At 44.7% G+C, this 15,063-nt stretch overlaps 1 protein-coding gene across 1 annotated transcript in view; it reads right to left on the reverse strand.

Annotated features, from left to right (window-relative positions):
• Window positions 1-6,326: 6,326 nt before the first annotated feature.
• PAK1 (p21 (RAC1) activated kinase 1) overlaps window positions 6,327-15,063 on the reverse strand; it is a 69,226-nt gene continuing 60,489 nt past the window's right edge. The window contains exons 11-15 of the mRNA XM_042862571.1: window positions 13,825-13,942; window positions 13,271-13,370; window positions 10,979-11,175; window positions 9,550-9,687; window positions 6,327-7,525 (exon numbers count right to left, since the gene is read on the reverse strand). Coding sequence (XP_042718505.1) covers window positions 7,439-7,525; window positions 9,550-9,687; window positions 10,979-11,175; window positions 13,271-13,370; window positions 13,825-13,942 — 640 coding nt within the window. The 3' untranslated portion in view covers window positions 6,327-7,438. The remainder of the gene's footprint in view (window positions 7,526-9,549; window positions 9,688-10,978; window positions 11,176-13,270; window positions 13,371-13,824; window positions 13,943-15,063) is intronic.

Consider the following 15,063-nt stretch of genomic DNA (forward strand, 5'->3'; position numbering starts at 1 on the left):
ACTGGAGAGAAATTGGTGGATTACCACCTGCCCAGTGCCCTTTATAGCATGATCCCAGTGCACTCAAGTCCTGGATGCTATTGCAGGACAATGGCTTTGATGGCAAGTAGGGTAAATAGCCACAAAGTTGTGCAGGTCCAAACCAAAGGGTTTGGGACACAAGATGTAGGGTAAGAGATATTTCATGGTTGTTAGGAGAGAATGTTGAGCAGTGCCCCTGTATTGCAAAGGGACTCCCAGGGAACAAGCTCTGCTACAGACCTGTCATTTGGGTCCTGTCCAAGTCGTTTCCAAGTCCATTGGGAATCACAGAATCCTGTCCTCAATGGATCACAGGATGAAGTGGGGGAGAGAGGTTTCCCTGGCAGCAAATCCCACCTCAGCAATAACCCAGTGTTCATGCGATGGTTCCTTCCTAGGCAGGTTTGCACTCGTCCAAACATGGAGACACCAAGGTTGGCATTATAGGATCATTAAGGTTGGAAATGACCTCTAAGATCACCAAATCCAACTCCAACTCATCCCACCATGCCCACATACCACGTCCCTCAGAGCCACATCTCCACAGTTCTTGAACACCTCCACGGATGGTGACTCCACCACCTCCCTGGGCAGCCTGTGCCACTGCATTGCCACTCTTTCTGAGAATAAACTTTTCCTCTTACCCAACCTGACCCATTCCTGGTGCAACGCAAGGCCATCACCTGCCATCCTATCACTGTTACCTGGGAGTAGAGGCCGACCCCATCTCACCACAACCTCCTTTCAGGAGGTGGCCTTCAGCCTTCAGGTGATGAGTATGGTAGACAGTTCCATTGGAAGGGACCTTCAAAAATCACCACTTCAGAGCTAGCCAAAAGCCAGCAAACTTTTGAGGTGCACTCACACCTGGCATCCAGGTCACTGATAAAAATGTTGAAAAGTTGGGAACAGAGGACACAGAGTGATGATGGAGGAACTCTGGGACAAGGGGAAATCGTTTCAAGGTAAAAGAGAGAGATTTGGATTGGATATAAGTAAGAAGTGTTTTACAGTAAGGGTAGCGAGGCACTGGCACAGGTTGCCCAGAGAGGTGGTGGTTCCCCATCCCTGGGGATACTCAAGGTCAGGCTGGATGGGGCTCTGAGCACCTGATGGAGCTGTGGTTGTCCCTGTTCAGTGTAGAAGAACTGGACTACATGGCCTTAAATGTCTTTTCCAACTGAATCAATTCTGTGATTCTATGATTCTAGGACAGCCCTTTTACACCTGCTGCTATGCACCAGCTGCCCTCAGCATGCAGCCCACAAACTTCGAGCTTTGCAGTGGAAATTGGGAAATGTAAAGAGAAATGCATCCCCAGTGCAGCTACCAGGAGAGGGCATTACAGCCGCAGGAATGGGAAAGGAGCAGCCTGAGCAGCCTCTAAATTCTCCCCAGACGTGAGCCTGGCGACCAAAACCTGGAATTGCTCTCGGTGCTAAAAATCAGGGATGCAGAAAAAACATCGTCTGCATGGGGGGATAATGAACCCGTTGTACCTACCGGCATCAATTCTCCTAGTATTCATTTCCCCCTTTTTTCTCCCATATAAACGAAGATCTGCAGAAAAACCCATAAAGATTTAGATGCTAGCTTGCTGTCTGGCTTAGAGCTAAAGTTGTGTGTTCCCCAGAGCTTCTCCTCTGGCTTCCACCCTTTCCCATTTCACACTAATCCTGCTCTAACACAAGGCATCGCCTCTCCTTAAAGCTTAGCAATAGGTGGGGCTGCGCTGGAGCCATACAGGAACTAAAAGGCCAAAACACTGCATTTAGGTATGAAAAAGTCAAAGTTCAGAAGTTTGGAGTAGGTGCCACCTCCAAAGAAATGCACGTTGAGTTGCCATTGTGGAATATACATGATCCCCGATCTGGCAGCACAGCCATGCAGAGCCACCAAACACCAACCCAGTCACCTGTTTCATGTGCACATTTTGGGGGAGGACACATAGCAGGACCACCAGTCTGCCAGGTACCAAACCTTCTGTAGTTTTACAGGGGGAGGAAGAAGAGGAGGAGGGGGCTGCAGCACCAAGATGCTCTGGCTCTAACGAGATGAGGACATCAACACGGGATGCTACAACATCTCAGCAGAGAATCCCAGCCACCTGGGCTGCTATCTTCCTACTCAAGAGACAGGAACCTTCATTTTTGTCCAAAGAGCTCTTGCAAAGCATCAGTTCTGGACACAGAGGAGGAATTTAAGAAGTAACCTGCAATTGCCTTATTCTAATTGGCTAGATGCCCATTCAAGGCATTCCCCTTCCTTCCAGCTTCCTCTCTAACACACCAGGCTCAGCACCCCGACTTGGAAGAGCATGGCAGATCTCCACTCCTGGCAACCCCCACATTCCCAGGAGAATGACTTCCCACCAGCTTTGGTTTGTTTGGCTCCTGACACCCAGATCTGCCCAACAGCCACAAGCAGACAGCCAATTTCTGAAGGGTTTTGGTGGTGGTGGACACATCCTGTCCAACCTGTGGTTGATCCAAGCTGCAATGAGGTACTTGTGCAAACCAACCTGTAGGTGAATTCTTTTCACCATCCTCACCCTACTGATCCCACAAGAAAAAGCAGTGCTGGAGGAAGCAGTCTGTACATGTTCTCCTGAATCCTCCTGTTTCCTTCTCTGCATTAGGAGCCAAGGACACCAAGTTCTACCTGGAAAGAAAACAAGCAACTGGGAAGCCAACATCCTCCACTTCTTCTCCTCCTCAAGCTGTGGTCTAGATCCTCTTCCAGATATTTCTCAGAGCATTAATTGCTTCCAAATGAATTTTGATAAAGCAGCAGAAATCACATTTACTTCAACAGTTTTCAGTGTAAAATCACTCTGCTCTACCAAGTAAGATCTAATTAAAATAGACCAGAGAAACACAGCTTCTCTTTCAAGCATCCCACTCATTTCTGCACACGTCGCTGAAACAAAGTGAAGTAGAAGCAGGTAATTCATTCGGGTTTTATTTAAGGTTTCAATTTTGTTTTCCAAACGGCTGAGCTGACCTTGCACTTCAAACAAATTGGGCACCATCGGAGAGCGATGCCACGACAGTACGAAGAAAGAGGAGCAAACTTCCTACCTGATTTTATGGCCACAGCCCTCGTTATTTCCCAGCAAACACACGGATGATCTGCCCACAGGTCAATGCTGCAGTGGAGCAACAAAGCCTTCGCTGCAAACATGATCCCAAAGCACGGCAGCTGTCAACACGAACCCAAAGCAGTGCTGATGGTGCTGAATTGAAAGATGGGAATGAGTTTCTTGCCATACGCAGGAGCCTGATTTACATTTGCTTCTGTGTTCTCGTGTACCTGAAAAATCTGGCCTCTCTCCATTTCCTTGGCACAACAAGGCTACCTCTTCCATTCAAACATCCCCTTTTTCTTTCCAGCTGAAATTTGTTACTCTTGCCAACCTCCTGGATTGGCTCTAGTGGGATCCCCCCACTCCTTCCTGAATTTCCCCAGGGATTGTGGAACTGAGCTTTTAACCTCTGCTTCTTCCTTGGACCAACACCACCTTCTGCTCCTTTTCCAGAGGCATCCATACTGTCTGCAAGTTTCCATCCAGCTCCCATACGTATTGCTGCTTTGTCCCCTCTGGCACTTCATCTCCTCCTCGAGACCCCACATGTGATGCTGTGATCTGTCATTGGCTGCAAACGATGGGATCAGCCCTAGGACAGCAATGATCTTTGCACTTGATCCAGTGGGTTTACAGCACCAAAATACATCCACAGGTTCTCTACTATGATGACAATGAGAAGCCATTGAGAAGCGTTGGTGTTTCACGCTAGGAAGATGAGCAGAGAATCGGACTTCATCTTTAACAATTTTAATTTCTTTGTTAAGAAATTTACAACTTTACAATTTTATAATAACTTCTAGACTTTTCTTTATGGTAACAGTGCACAGGTTGCCCAAAGAGGTGGTGGAGTCTTCTTCTATGGAGATATTCAAGACCCAGCTGGATGCCTACCTGTGCCACCTATGTAGAGTACTTGCAAGGGGGTTTGGACTCCATCTTTTGAGGTCCCTTCCAGCCCCTGTGTTTCTCTAATATTTAAATTATTATTGAGTGTACAAATAGAATTGCCAGCTCTTAGTTAAGAAAGATGCTCAAATATCTTCCCCCTGGGTCTTTGGTGTGAACCTTTCATTGTCTGCAAAGACTGGCAAATTTAAAAGCAAGTACCAACCTACCACTGGCCATTTCAGACCATTCTTGCTAAGTACTTTGCTGCAAATATCACCTATTGATACCAACCTGTGGTATTTTGAAAGACAGATGCATTAGGACAGCAATGGAAATCCCAGCTCTGAAGTGACTTTACATGCTTCAGGGTTGGTGGGACGGTGGTGATGGGTCAGCAGTTGGATTAGATGATCTCAGTGGTCTTTTCCAACCGTAATGATTCAGTGGTTTGTAAGCTGTAGTGCATTATACGACTTCTGCACCTAACCCGACAGACTTGCCTAAGATCCCTTAAAAAGGAACCAGGTTTTCAGAATGGATAGTCAAACAACTTCATATCGCATGTTCTAATATAGAAGAGAATCTAGAATTAATAATCAAATAAATAATTGAGGGCTGTGACAACAAGGGGCTCAGACTCGGTAGAATCAGTTCACACAGGTTCAAACAAATGAAAAACCAACAGGAAAGCCACCAAAGCAGCTCTCTAGTGAAAAGCTGTTCTCAAATCACAGCAGTCAAAATGTCTGCAGAAAAAATAAGCCACAGAGGTGACTTTCCAAGTCATTCAAGAGCTATTTAAGAGCTCTCGTTACGTGACAGGAATGTGCTACAAGAGCTGATACAGGTGCTGAAACCAGCTGATGGAATGGAGAAAAGGATGCATCTGAGAATGAAAAACATACCTAAATCCTCCTGAGCTTCAGGTAACTACAATTCTTATTTCTATTAATACGATATTTCTGTTAATTCAGAACTGGGGCCAGGCACATCACAGCAAGTTGACTTCTTTCTCATCACAGGTGGGTTAAAAAAAAAAAGCCTGGGACAGGCTGATGCACCACTGACACTTCCTTACATCTTCCTTCCTCTTGAGCAGCTGGTAGAAACCAGCGAGGACTAATCCAAAAAGCTGAAGTTGAGAGATGGAAGCAAACCATCAACGTAAGGAAAGGAATAAAGACGTTCATGTCCATTCTTTTCCAGTAGGCAACAAAGAATCCAAGAGAGGAGCTCATGGAAACAGAGATGGAGATGGAAATGGAAATAATCCTTTTCATCTCCTTCATGGAAATGTAGGAGTCCTCCTGCAGAAAAATAAGCTCCTGGATGTGCTGGCAGGTAGGGCATACCTGTGGTATGATTTGCAGCTCCATGGCATACCAAGGGGGGAGTGGGAAAGGAAGGTGAAGGGAAGTCAGGGACAAACAGAGCATTCACTGGGGGCTGGAACTCAGATCTCTGAGGTGTCTTCCAACCTAAGCTATTCTATGACACATGGGTCATGTGCTATCGTAAGAAGCCAACTGCTCAGTCTGTAGGACCAGAGCCACATCAGGTTTTAGTTCAGCCAGATCTAGTCCATCATACCCATCTCCCCACATATGCCATTCTGATACTTCACAGGTGATAAGAACAAACTCTTTATCAAAGACAACGATTCAGGAGTAGTGGCCTCCCCCTTCCCAGTCTCACCTAAGCTGCAAGCAGAGCAGATTCCCCCAGGGCTGCCAGCTTTGCCCAAGGAAATTCATCTTGTGAGGGGAAACCTCTCAATCTTACATGAAGATGAAAAATCTATACAAAGGGACACAGACAGCAGATTTGGCAACAGACTTCAGACATGGTAGCCTCAAATCAAAGAGTGACCACCCTGTGGCACAAAGGGTAGGAAGGCACCAATAAAGCAAGAGACTTTGCAAACTTTATCTGCAAAAGCAGGGTAAGGGCTGTCACATATTGTACAGTGAGTGGAGAAAAACATACATTCAGAGGACAGCCTGGGGCAGAAAGGAAAGGACTGGTTGAGCAGCAAGAAGCAGCAATGAGTTTTTTGTGCAACACAAGTGTTTAGGTGAGGGAGGGAAACTTACTCCAAAACTGATTTAAACTCATTCCTTAAATAACCAAAGCAATATGTACAGCAAGATCTTTTATCCTTTCCCTTGATGTGTAGTTACTCCCCTTCAGGACCACTTGTATGCCATAGGGCTACAGAAGCTTCCATCCTTGTACTTTCAAGCACCCAGTGACAGTAACATGAAAAATAATCCCATCTGACAGAAGTGTTGGGTGACAGTGAATTCTCCAATCCTCCCTCAGCCCCAGGTTAAGAAATTCAACAGTCATTTTATTAAAAATCAGTATACAGTTGAACATAAGCCCAGTGTTTACAACCAATCTCTCTAGTAGTTCCGGGTTTCCTGTTGTTCTTTTACAGATCATTAGCAACCAAAGGAGTCAGTAGCATACAGATACCAGGTTACTCTCTCATTCCAAGAAAATTAATGCTTTCCCTATGCTTTCAGGAAAACAGCGTCCACGACCAGTTTGTTTTCTGTTGGACTTGGTCTAAGAAAAACTCGTTGTCAACAACATCTTGCAGGCAAATCTTATCTTTATAATAGTAATTGCTCTGTTTGCTTTGTCATACAAGGCAGGTCTCTATGAAGCCTCAGAGCGCTGATACAATAACCCCCAAAAGGAATCTTTATTCATTTTATCTTCTGATTTTTCTAGAATATCACAAATATTTGAAATCTGTTTAACCAGTTGAGCTGAAACAAAAGCGTGTGGGGAGAGGCTTTGATTCACACCATTTGGCCAAAAGATCACCCGTGAATTAAGCTGTCCAGCAGCAGCAGGAAGCACACAGAGGCTTTCTCCTCTCTCCCTCGAAGCATCCAGCAGTGCTGCAGGAGGGCTGCATCTTCCTGCCCTCACTCCCTTCTCAGTTGTTAGAGCTGTTCAAATTGCTGCTGCTGCTTCGTTCCTTCCTCGACTCATCCAAAGCACAGAGCAGATTCAGTGGTGTAAGAGCAGCTTGGCAGAAGCAGGAAGAGTCCAGCCAGCAAAAGATTTCATTTATTAAGATAAACACAGTCTAAGGTTCCACATAATTTTTAAAAAATAAACACAGTAATATGAAAACAAACTGGCTTTGTTACAGGCTTGGATGTTCCCAGATCTTCCTGGCCGTAAAATATATCCTTCCCCTCCTGCCCCCATGCAGGCAGATGGAAAGGCAGTTTGCTCTGTACGATCAGCAACGTTCCACATTCAGCAAACGGTTCCTCTGCTACCCTTCAGCACAGACCAACATTTTAAGAACATCCTTGTGAAGGCAGGGCAGGAGGGAAGGAGAGGAGCAGGGAACTCAGTCTCTCAAATGGACATCTAAAAGGGTTTGACACGATGGCTGACTATGTTAACTCCATCACTTTAATGGTTGTTCTTTGCTGCCTCTTTAGCAGCAATAATTAGAGGAGTGAGGCTAGAAAGAGGCTTTGCGATCTTCAGGAACTGGTGCTAGCAAAAGGGAAAAAGAAAAAGGGTTAAACTTTTCAGAATACGTCCCAGAAATCTAATAGCTACACAAAAGATTGGCACCTACACCCATATGACAATCAACAACATACTCTAATCTCCAAACAAGCATCTGTTACCACCAAGAACTTCAGTTCAGGGCTTGTCTGAACTGATAAAGAGCTCTGCATCCAACCCATGCTAATTTCTCCACTGTTTGTATGCTCTCAGGACCAAGCAAAACTCAGCAAAACCTATACTGAAATTCTGCATGGAAAGAAAGTGTGCTAAAGGCAACCTGTGCAGTTCCATCACAGGGCACAGGGCTTCCTGAAGCAATCATCTCTCAATTCTTTCTTCCCTGTCATCACAGATGTGGTGATAATATTACCTTGGCCTTCTCAACATATTAGAAATTTCCAAAACAGTTGGAATTTAGGGGCAAAGCACAGATTTGCAATTTGGTCATTCAGTCGGGCTCCCATACACAGCACTCTGTTAAGTAGAACAGTACTGGTGATCAAACACACAACACAGAGTAGGTGGTGTCACAAAGTGCTGCTTGCAGGACTGGTGTTCCCTCTACTCATGCTCAGATTTAAGTGGAAAACTTGTGATTTTCCAACCTCACACAGGAAGTCCAGGTTGAGAACAGACACAAAACAGCTATCAGATACAAAACAGCTATCAGATGGGAGTGAAGGCACATAGAGCAAGTTCAAAACCTCCTCTGAAAGCAAAAAGCAGCTCTGTCCCACAAGACTTCTGAGCATCAGAAGGGATCAAACACCCAAAGCACTGCATTTGAACACGCTTCAGAGATGGAGAAATCAGAGGCCAGAAGATAAAGGCTGACAGAAGAGCTATAGTCAAAATGTTCTCCCACTCTGAGGAACAGAACATTACTGCTGTCTGATACTTTGAAACTGGCGAGACCAGGAGAAATGGGATCTTTCATCCACTGCCTCTCTGCCAGTGATTAATGCTTCATTACAGTCTCAGAAGGCTGCAATACATCCGAACCTGAACCCAGGAGACAAACTAGTTGAAAATCAAAAAGGGAAAAGGGAATTGTCTCTCAGTTGAGGTCTGAGGGTGATCACAGATCTATTTTACAAAGAGCTGAAGCACATTTTCCACCCCCATGGCAGATCTGACAGATGGAAAACATTCTTCATCTGTGTTAGTGAAAAGCCTGGCAGCTTGGTCCTCCACTTTCACCAGGAGTCCAGGCAAAGATACCAGGTTTTCAGTGAAAAAATAAAAGAAAGATTTCTCACAGGTTTTGTTCCACTGCCTCTGCATTAAGGACCAGTACCTAGCAAAATGTGGTTTTGCCAAAGCGTTCCAGTTAATGTTAGACTTGCCCACACCAAAAAGCTTTGGGATCCCTCCATCAGAAAGCAGACAACCAGAGATTTCAACAGATGGAAGCCCTCCTGTTGTCCCAATCAAAACAAGCATGGCCAGATCACAACACATCCAGATGTCAGGGTGAGCTGCACGAAGAAGCCACAGGAATTAAGGGGCTCAGCACTTGGCAGGTCTGGGGCACTGCGATTATCTGAGATCTCTTACAGAACATGCTGCAAAGCTGCTGCCAGTAGCAAGTACTGCATGAAAAGGGAGTGCTCTGTTAACATCTTGGTATGGATTCTGGATGGTTGGTTGGTTGGTTGGTTTTGTTTTGGCAAGTTACCCCAGCTGTCCCTATGCCTTGAGATGAAGTAGTATTCAAGACCCCAGATGAGATTTCTCCATATTTACAGAGAGGGTGGTTAAGCACTGGAATAGGCTCCCCAGGGAGGTGGTTGAGTCACGATCCCTGAATGTGTTTAAAAACCGTTTGGATGCGGTGCTCAGGGACATGATTTAGTGGAGGGTTGATAGAGTTAGGCCAGTATGGTTAGGTTGTGGTTGGACTTAATGATCTTTAAGGTCTTTTCCAATGATTTCTATGATTTTCTATGATTTCTATGCCTTGTCTAACTGAAATGCCTCACTCAGCCCTGTCCCCCAGCAGTTACCTGTAGCAGCTCCTTTGCAGAACCTCTCTTTTCCACATCCATTTCAAGACAACGGTTTAGGAAGTCTCTGAATATGGGTGAAAGCTTTTCTGGATTCTGCAGTTCTGGAGTCCCATTGGTAGCAATGAGATACAAGGCCTAAAGCAAAACAAGCACCAAAGAAACAGGAGGTTATGAAGGTCAGGTTCCATCTCCGGATTACACAGACATCCACTTTTCCCCTCCCACCCACCAGCTCAATGGGAAAAATAAAACAACAACAAGCCTTATCAGGGTGACTAATAAATGATTAAGTTTCAGCAAACAGAATAGCTGCTGGCTCTATTTTCATGTGGATGGGATCCAATCCTTTATTGTTTTACCCTCATAATCTGGGTTTGAATCCTGCTTCCCTCTCGAGGGATTAGAAGGACAAAAACAACATTCCAGACTGTGTTTATATAGGGAAGCTAACTGGCACAGCTCTACCAGTGCTAGACTCCTGCAATAGCTATATCCTCATGGGAAGGTACTCCTGCATAAATAGATTTTGTTCTGCTGGTACTTTGCCTGAGTATGTAAGGCCTATAAAGTCAGTACTGTGAAGATGGACTTGACGCTTTATAAATGATGTTCAGCAGATCCTCGAGCAGCATTTGACAGGCTAAAGAAACAAGTAGCTGTGCTACTGCTTGGGAATAAGTGTGCGTGTAAATCCTCTGAGAACCAAGGAACTCAACATGCCAAATTCATGCCAGAAACTTCCTGGGTGGATTTTAAAAGGAAATGCCTATGTATATACCCAAAATCATTTCCAGTGCAAGAGATGGAAACATCAGTTAAGCACAACTGCTCTAGAGCTTTGCATTCTCTTCAGCTTAAGGAGGAAAAAAACCCCAAACAAACATCAACCTGGCTTACACACAGAACAGCTACATTACTACAAACTGACAGGATTTCCTTTTTCATTAAAGAATGAGAAAGACACCAGGGAAGTTAAAGCCTGTCTAAAGACTTACTAAGGTTGGAGTTTTATTTGGAGCATGCAAAGTGGAACAATTCGCCAGAAGAAAAGAACCCTGTTTATTGATATGTATCCTTCAGTGCAAGGAGGGCTTTCTTCCTCACTCACAGGGCACAAGGATTCAAGAAGCCAGGTACACTGGTGCCAGACAGTGCTCCTTCTGTCCCATCAGCCTCTTGAAAAAGCAGGGAATTATGAGTTTCTTTGGTTAACTGAGGCTCCATCAGAAGGACTGCAAGACGAGCCTGTGCTTCTACCATCCAGAATCAACTATGGCTTTTAACTCAAATGATCACAATCTCCTCGTTACAATGTCCAAGGAAATATGCAGCTGAATGTGATGAAACCACACTGCAGGCTCTTTTAGAGCCTGAGTTAGCCAGAATGCTCAGAGCAAAAACAGAGGATGAAAAGATATCTGCTTACTCTCAGGGGATTCTCGTTGAGGTAGGGGGGTTCTCCTTCAATCATCTCGATGGCCATTATCCCCAGTGACCAGATGTCCACTTTGGACCCGTATGCCTTCCGTGTCACCACTTCAGGTGCCATCCAGTATGGGGTCCCCACCATGGTGCTGCGTTTGCTCTGCTCAGGAGTGATCTGGGCACAGAAGCCAAAGTCAGCTGGGAAGTGAAGACAGAGAGAAAAGCCAGAAATCAGCCAGGTTTCTCCAAAAACAACATGTACTGATTCCAGCAGTACAAGCTGGTCTGTTGCATTGCATTGCTTGTTACACTGCTTAGCAGCTCTAAAGGAAGGGTGGTTTTGTGGCTAATATGGTGTTCAGGGGTTCGTTTCTAAATGTGACTCACTGAGGCCACGAGGATCACAGAGCTGCTGCCTTGTCTACATGAAGGCTGGTGATCAGCAAACAGCCGTATATGGATGTTGTGAAACTTGACTGTGCAGCATTTTGCAGTTGTAAAACACCATCTATGTTTTCAAGATCACTCCTGGGTATGTGAAAACATAAATCAATGCCCAGCCTGATCTTGATACACCCCTCCACACACACACTGCATTATCTGGTCTGATTTTCATTCCTGGAGATATTTCTTCCCTGGAAGACACATCATTCCTCAAACAAGATTTGCTTTACAGGGTAAATACTATTCTCAGAATAAGCTTAAAGTACCAAAATGTATACTTAACATTTTTCTTGGAGTAGGCAGAAAGATGGGAGCCTGCACATGAAAATTACTTGGTCCAATGTCTTATTTGCTGTTGTCTTATCTAAAGAAAACCAGTTCTGTTCTTGTGTGACCAGCAGAATTAACACAGCAAGATGCAATGCTCATGCTGATCTCCTGTGTCACCAAGAGTTCAATTTTACGCAGAACCATGAAAATTAAACTAATCCCCAACTGAGTTTTTATCCAGGGTAACAACCAGGATAGGTACATATGATTCATAAACAGAGCAAACTGCTAACAGAGCCAATATGAAGCCCAGGTCCAGAAGGTTACTGCATCATATCCACAGGGGCTTTCCTAACTGCAGCCAAGTACCTGCATACTGTGCTCAAATATACTATTCCATAAGAACAGAGCACTTTGGCCCTGATAAGCTGTTCATTGCTGACACTCCAGAGATCTGACTGTACCAAAGTGTAACTTTAGTCTAAAAGGAAATTACGTACCAAAAAAAAAAAAAAAGGAAAAAAAAGCAAACAACAACACCATCTTACTCAGCATATCTGCACTGTGTGAATTTTGAGTCATATCTGCTGTCACTGCTGACAAAAATAGATTTATTTATGCCTGTTGGGTGCTAGCCAACAGAACTGGGAAGGAGAGGGAGGGAGCGGGATTTTGTGAGAGCCATAGGTGGAAAGCAATCATTCACTGGTCCCCAAACTTGTCTCTGCGTGGGCAATCGCAAGCACAGCCGCCACCTTAGCACCAGAGGGGCAGAACAGTCTCAAGGTCTTCATTATCAGTGATAACACAAGGAGGAAACAACACTAAGAACTCAGTTTGGGCTGGGTTTGTAAGATTAAATGCTATCTCGTTGCACAGCTTTCAGTTATCCATTCACTCGCTTCCATCTCCCAAGTACCCACAAGTATTTTCCAGTCTGAAGAGATCACACACAAATAAAGGCTTGTGATCCTACATCTTTAAACTCAGCTTTACAGACTGGGGTAGCACTAAAATATTGTCATTTCAGGCGACAAAAGGAGATGGTCCAAAGCTAAGAGATTCAGGTATTTTCATATTAGGAAAATCCTTCTCTCGAAGAATTGGTAACACACCGGCACAGGTTGACCAGGGAGGTGGTGGAGTTTCTGTCCCTGGAGGTGCTCAAGAATCACAGAATGGCCAGAGTTGGAAGGGACCTCATGGATCATGAATCTCCAACCCCCTGCCACATGCAGGAAGGAGATGAGATGGCTCTGAGGGATACAGTTAGCGGGCATGGTGGGGACGGGTTGACAGTGGAACTTGATGATCCTAGAGCTCTTTTCCAACCCTAACGATTCTATGATTCTAATTCCAAACCTCACTGCATGTCTGGTATCAGTTCAAAAGGACTTACACTTGCCAATCTCCATTAAAACAGATGCCACAAAAATAAGTACAGCAGCATTTCTATAGACTCTTCATCACTGCAGCATCAAGTAACTCAAAAACCCCTCTTCCCACTAGGCCTATCCTGTAGCATGTAAGAAGCCTGGGCTGACAACTAAAGCCACAACCAGCACTGTTCCCCACATACTTAATTTAACAGAGCCATCCATTCCCAGTAGGATGTTGTCACTCTTTATGTCTCTGTGAATAACTTGGTTTGAGTGGAGGAATTCCAAAGCCTGAAGACACTGAAAAAGATAATTAAAAAAAATCACATAAATAAAAACAGAGGTATTCTTTCTGAGTATGAAATGATTCATCAGCTACAGTTAGCCAGCTGATGGACACTAACATCACGCATTTTGAGTAGCACGGGCTTAGCTTCTTAAAGAGCCTTTCCCATATCCAGTATGCGTGGGGCTACAAAGAGACATCCCTACTGGGACCAGCAGGTGGACAGGGTAGTTGCAAAGAGGATAAATGTAACCATGGGAATTCCAATCCCATTTTGCACCACGATCCTCACTTGAGGGTGAAACCTAACAGGAGTATGCTGCAAACCCCTAAGTAAAATCCACCCTCTGCAAAATTACTGTTGCATTAGAGAAGCTGCAGGTGGCTGTGCTGCAGAGCCAGTGACACACCACACAAAGCCCATGTCCCCCACCCCTCACAGCTCACTCAGTGTGAGCACAGCTTTACCTCTCGGCACACAGCTGCAATCTGTCCTTCGTCCATGCAGGTCTCTGTAACAACATCTGTTAGGGAGCCTCCTGCCAAGTACTCCATGACTACCCAGAGCTCTTCTCCTACAAGGTAACTGAAATGCCAAAGAAACAGCTTTTAGAAGAAGCTGATCTATGAGCATCCCACCATTTCCCTAGTCAGAATGCACTGGGTTTTTAAACTATCATAGAAGTATAGAGAAACCATCTACTTTGCTCAGGCACGGAGGCAATCCTGGATGACACAATGGTTGGTTACCCACAAACAACAGAGGAAGAACACAGTATTTTTAAGTATCATGTTTACGAAAAAAATAAAATAAAATCAATCTTTTTTATGGCACCATTCAGTCTGGCATTCTCACAGAATCACAGAAGTGCTTCCTGGTGTTTAGATTTTGTCTAAAACATTCAGAACTGTTGCCCAGTGAGCTGGTGGATATCTTGGCCCTGGAGACATTCAAAATAAGGCTGGATGGGTCTCTGAGCACCTGACAGAGATGTAGGTGTCCCTGCTCATTGCAGGGGAGTTGGACCTTTATAGGTTCCTTTCAACTCCAATGATTCTATGAGGGCTACTGAGTACATCCTTCTGGATGAAACAGCATTTCTACAGAATAAAAGAATAAAACTGGGAAAGCCTGGGAGGGCAGCTCTTGCCCCGAAAGGCCTGCAGGAAGATGGAGAGGAGAAAGCTGAGATGAGGGTGAATATTCTCAGCCTTTGTGTTATTATTCTCTTCTGAGAGCGTGTATGTTGACATCTAGAAGCTGACGACCTGGGATGAGGGCACCAGCATTAACTCACGTTAAAAAAAATAACAGTAATCACCAACCACTTCTGCCTTTTGGGGCCCATCTGGAAAAACATCAACACAGCTTTTCATAACGTACACGTAGGTATGACACATTCATGAAGGAAGGAATCATTAGTTTGGAAACTATAAAACCCACTTTCAAGACTATCTGACCATTTTTGACTGGAGCAGACAGTTGAGTCAAAGAGAGAAGGAAGGCAAAGATTCAAATTAAAAGCTTCTCTGCTGGCACTAGAATTCATCAACAAGCTGTTTGCTTTGCTCAGAAACACTGATCCTGCTAAAAAGTGAACAGTGAATCTGCTAGAAGCCAAAGGCAAAAGCAGGACATGATCCAGAGAACAGCGAAGGAGAAAAAGGTTATAAAGTCTGACTTGGCACAGAAAGTTGACAGAGATG

This window comes from Lagopus leucura, unplaced genomic scaffold, assembly GCF_019238085.1.
Source record: "Lagopus leucura isolate 7727_CA_CO unplaced genomic scaffold, USGS_WTPT01 Super-Scaffold_702, whole genome shotgun sequence".
Lineage (NCBI taxonomy): Eukaryota > Metazoa > Chordata > Aves > Galliformes > Phasianidae > Lagopus > Lagopus leucura.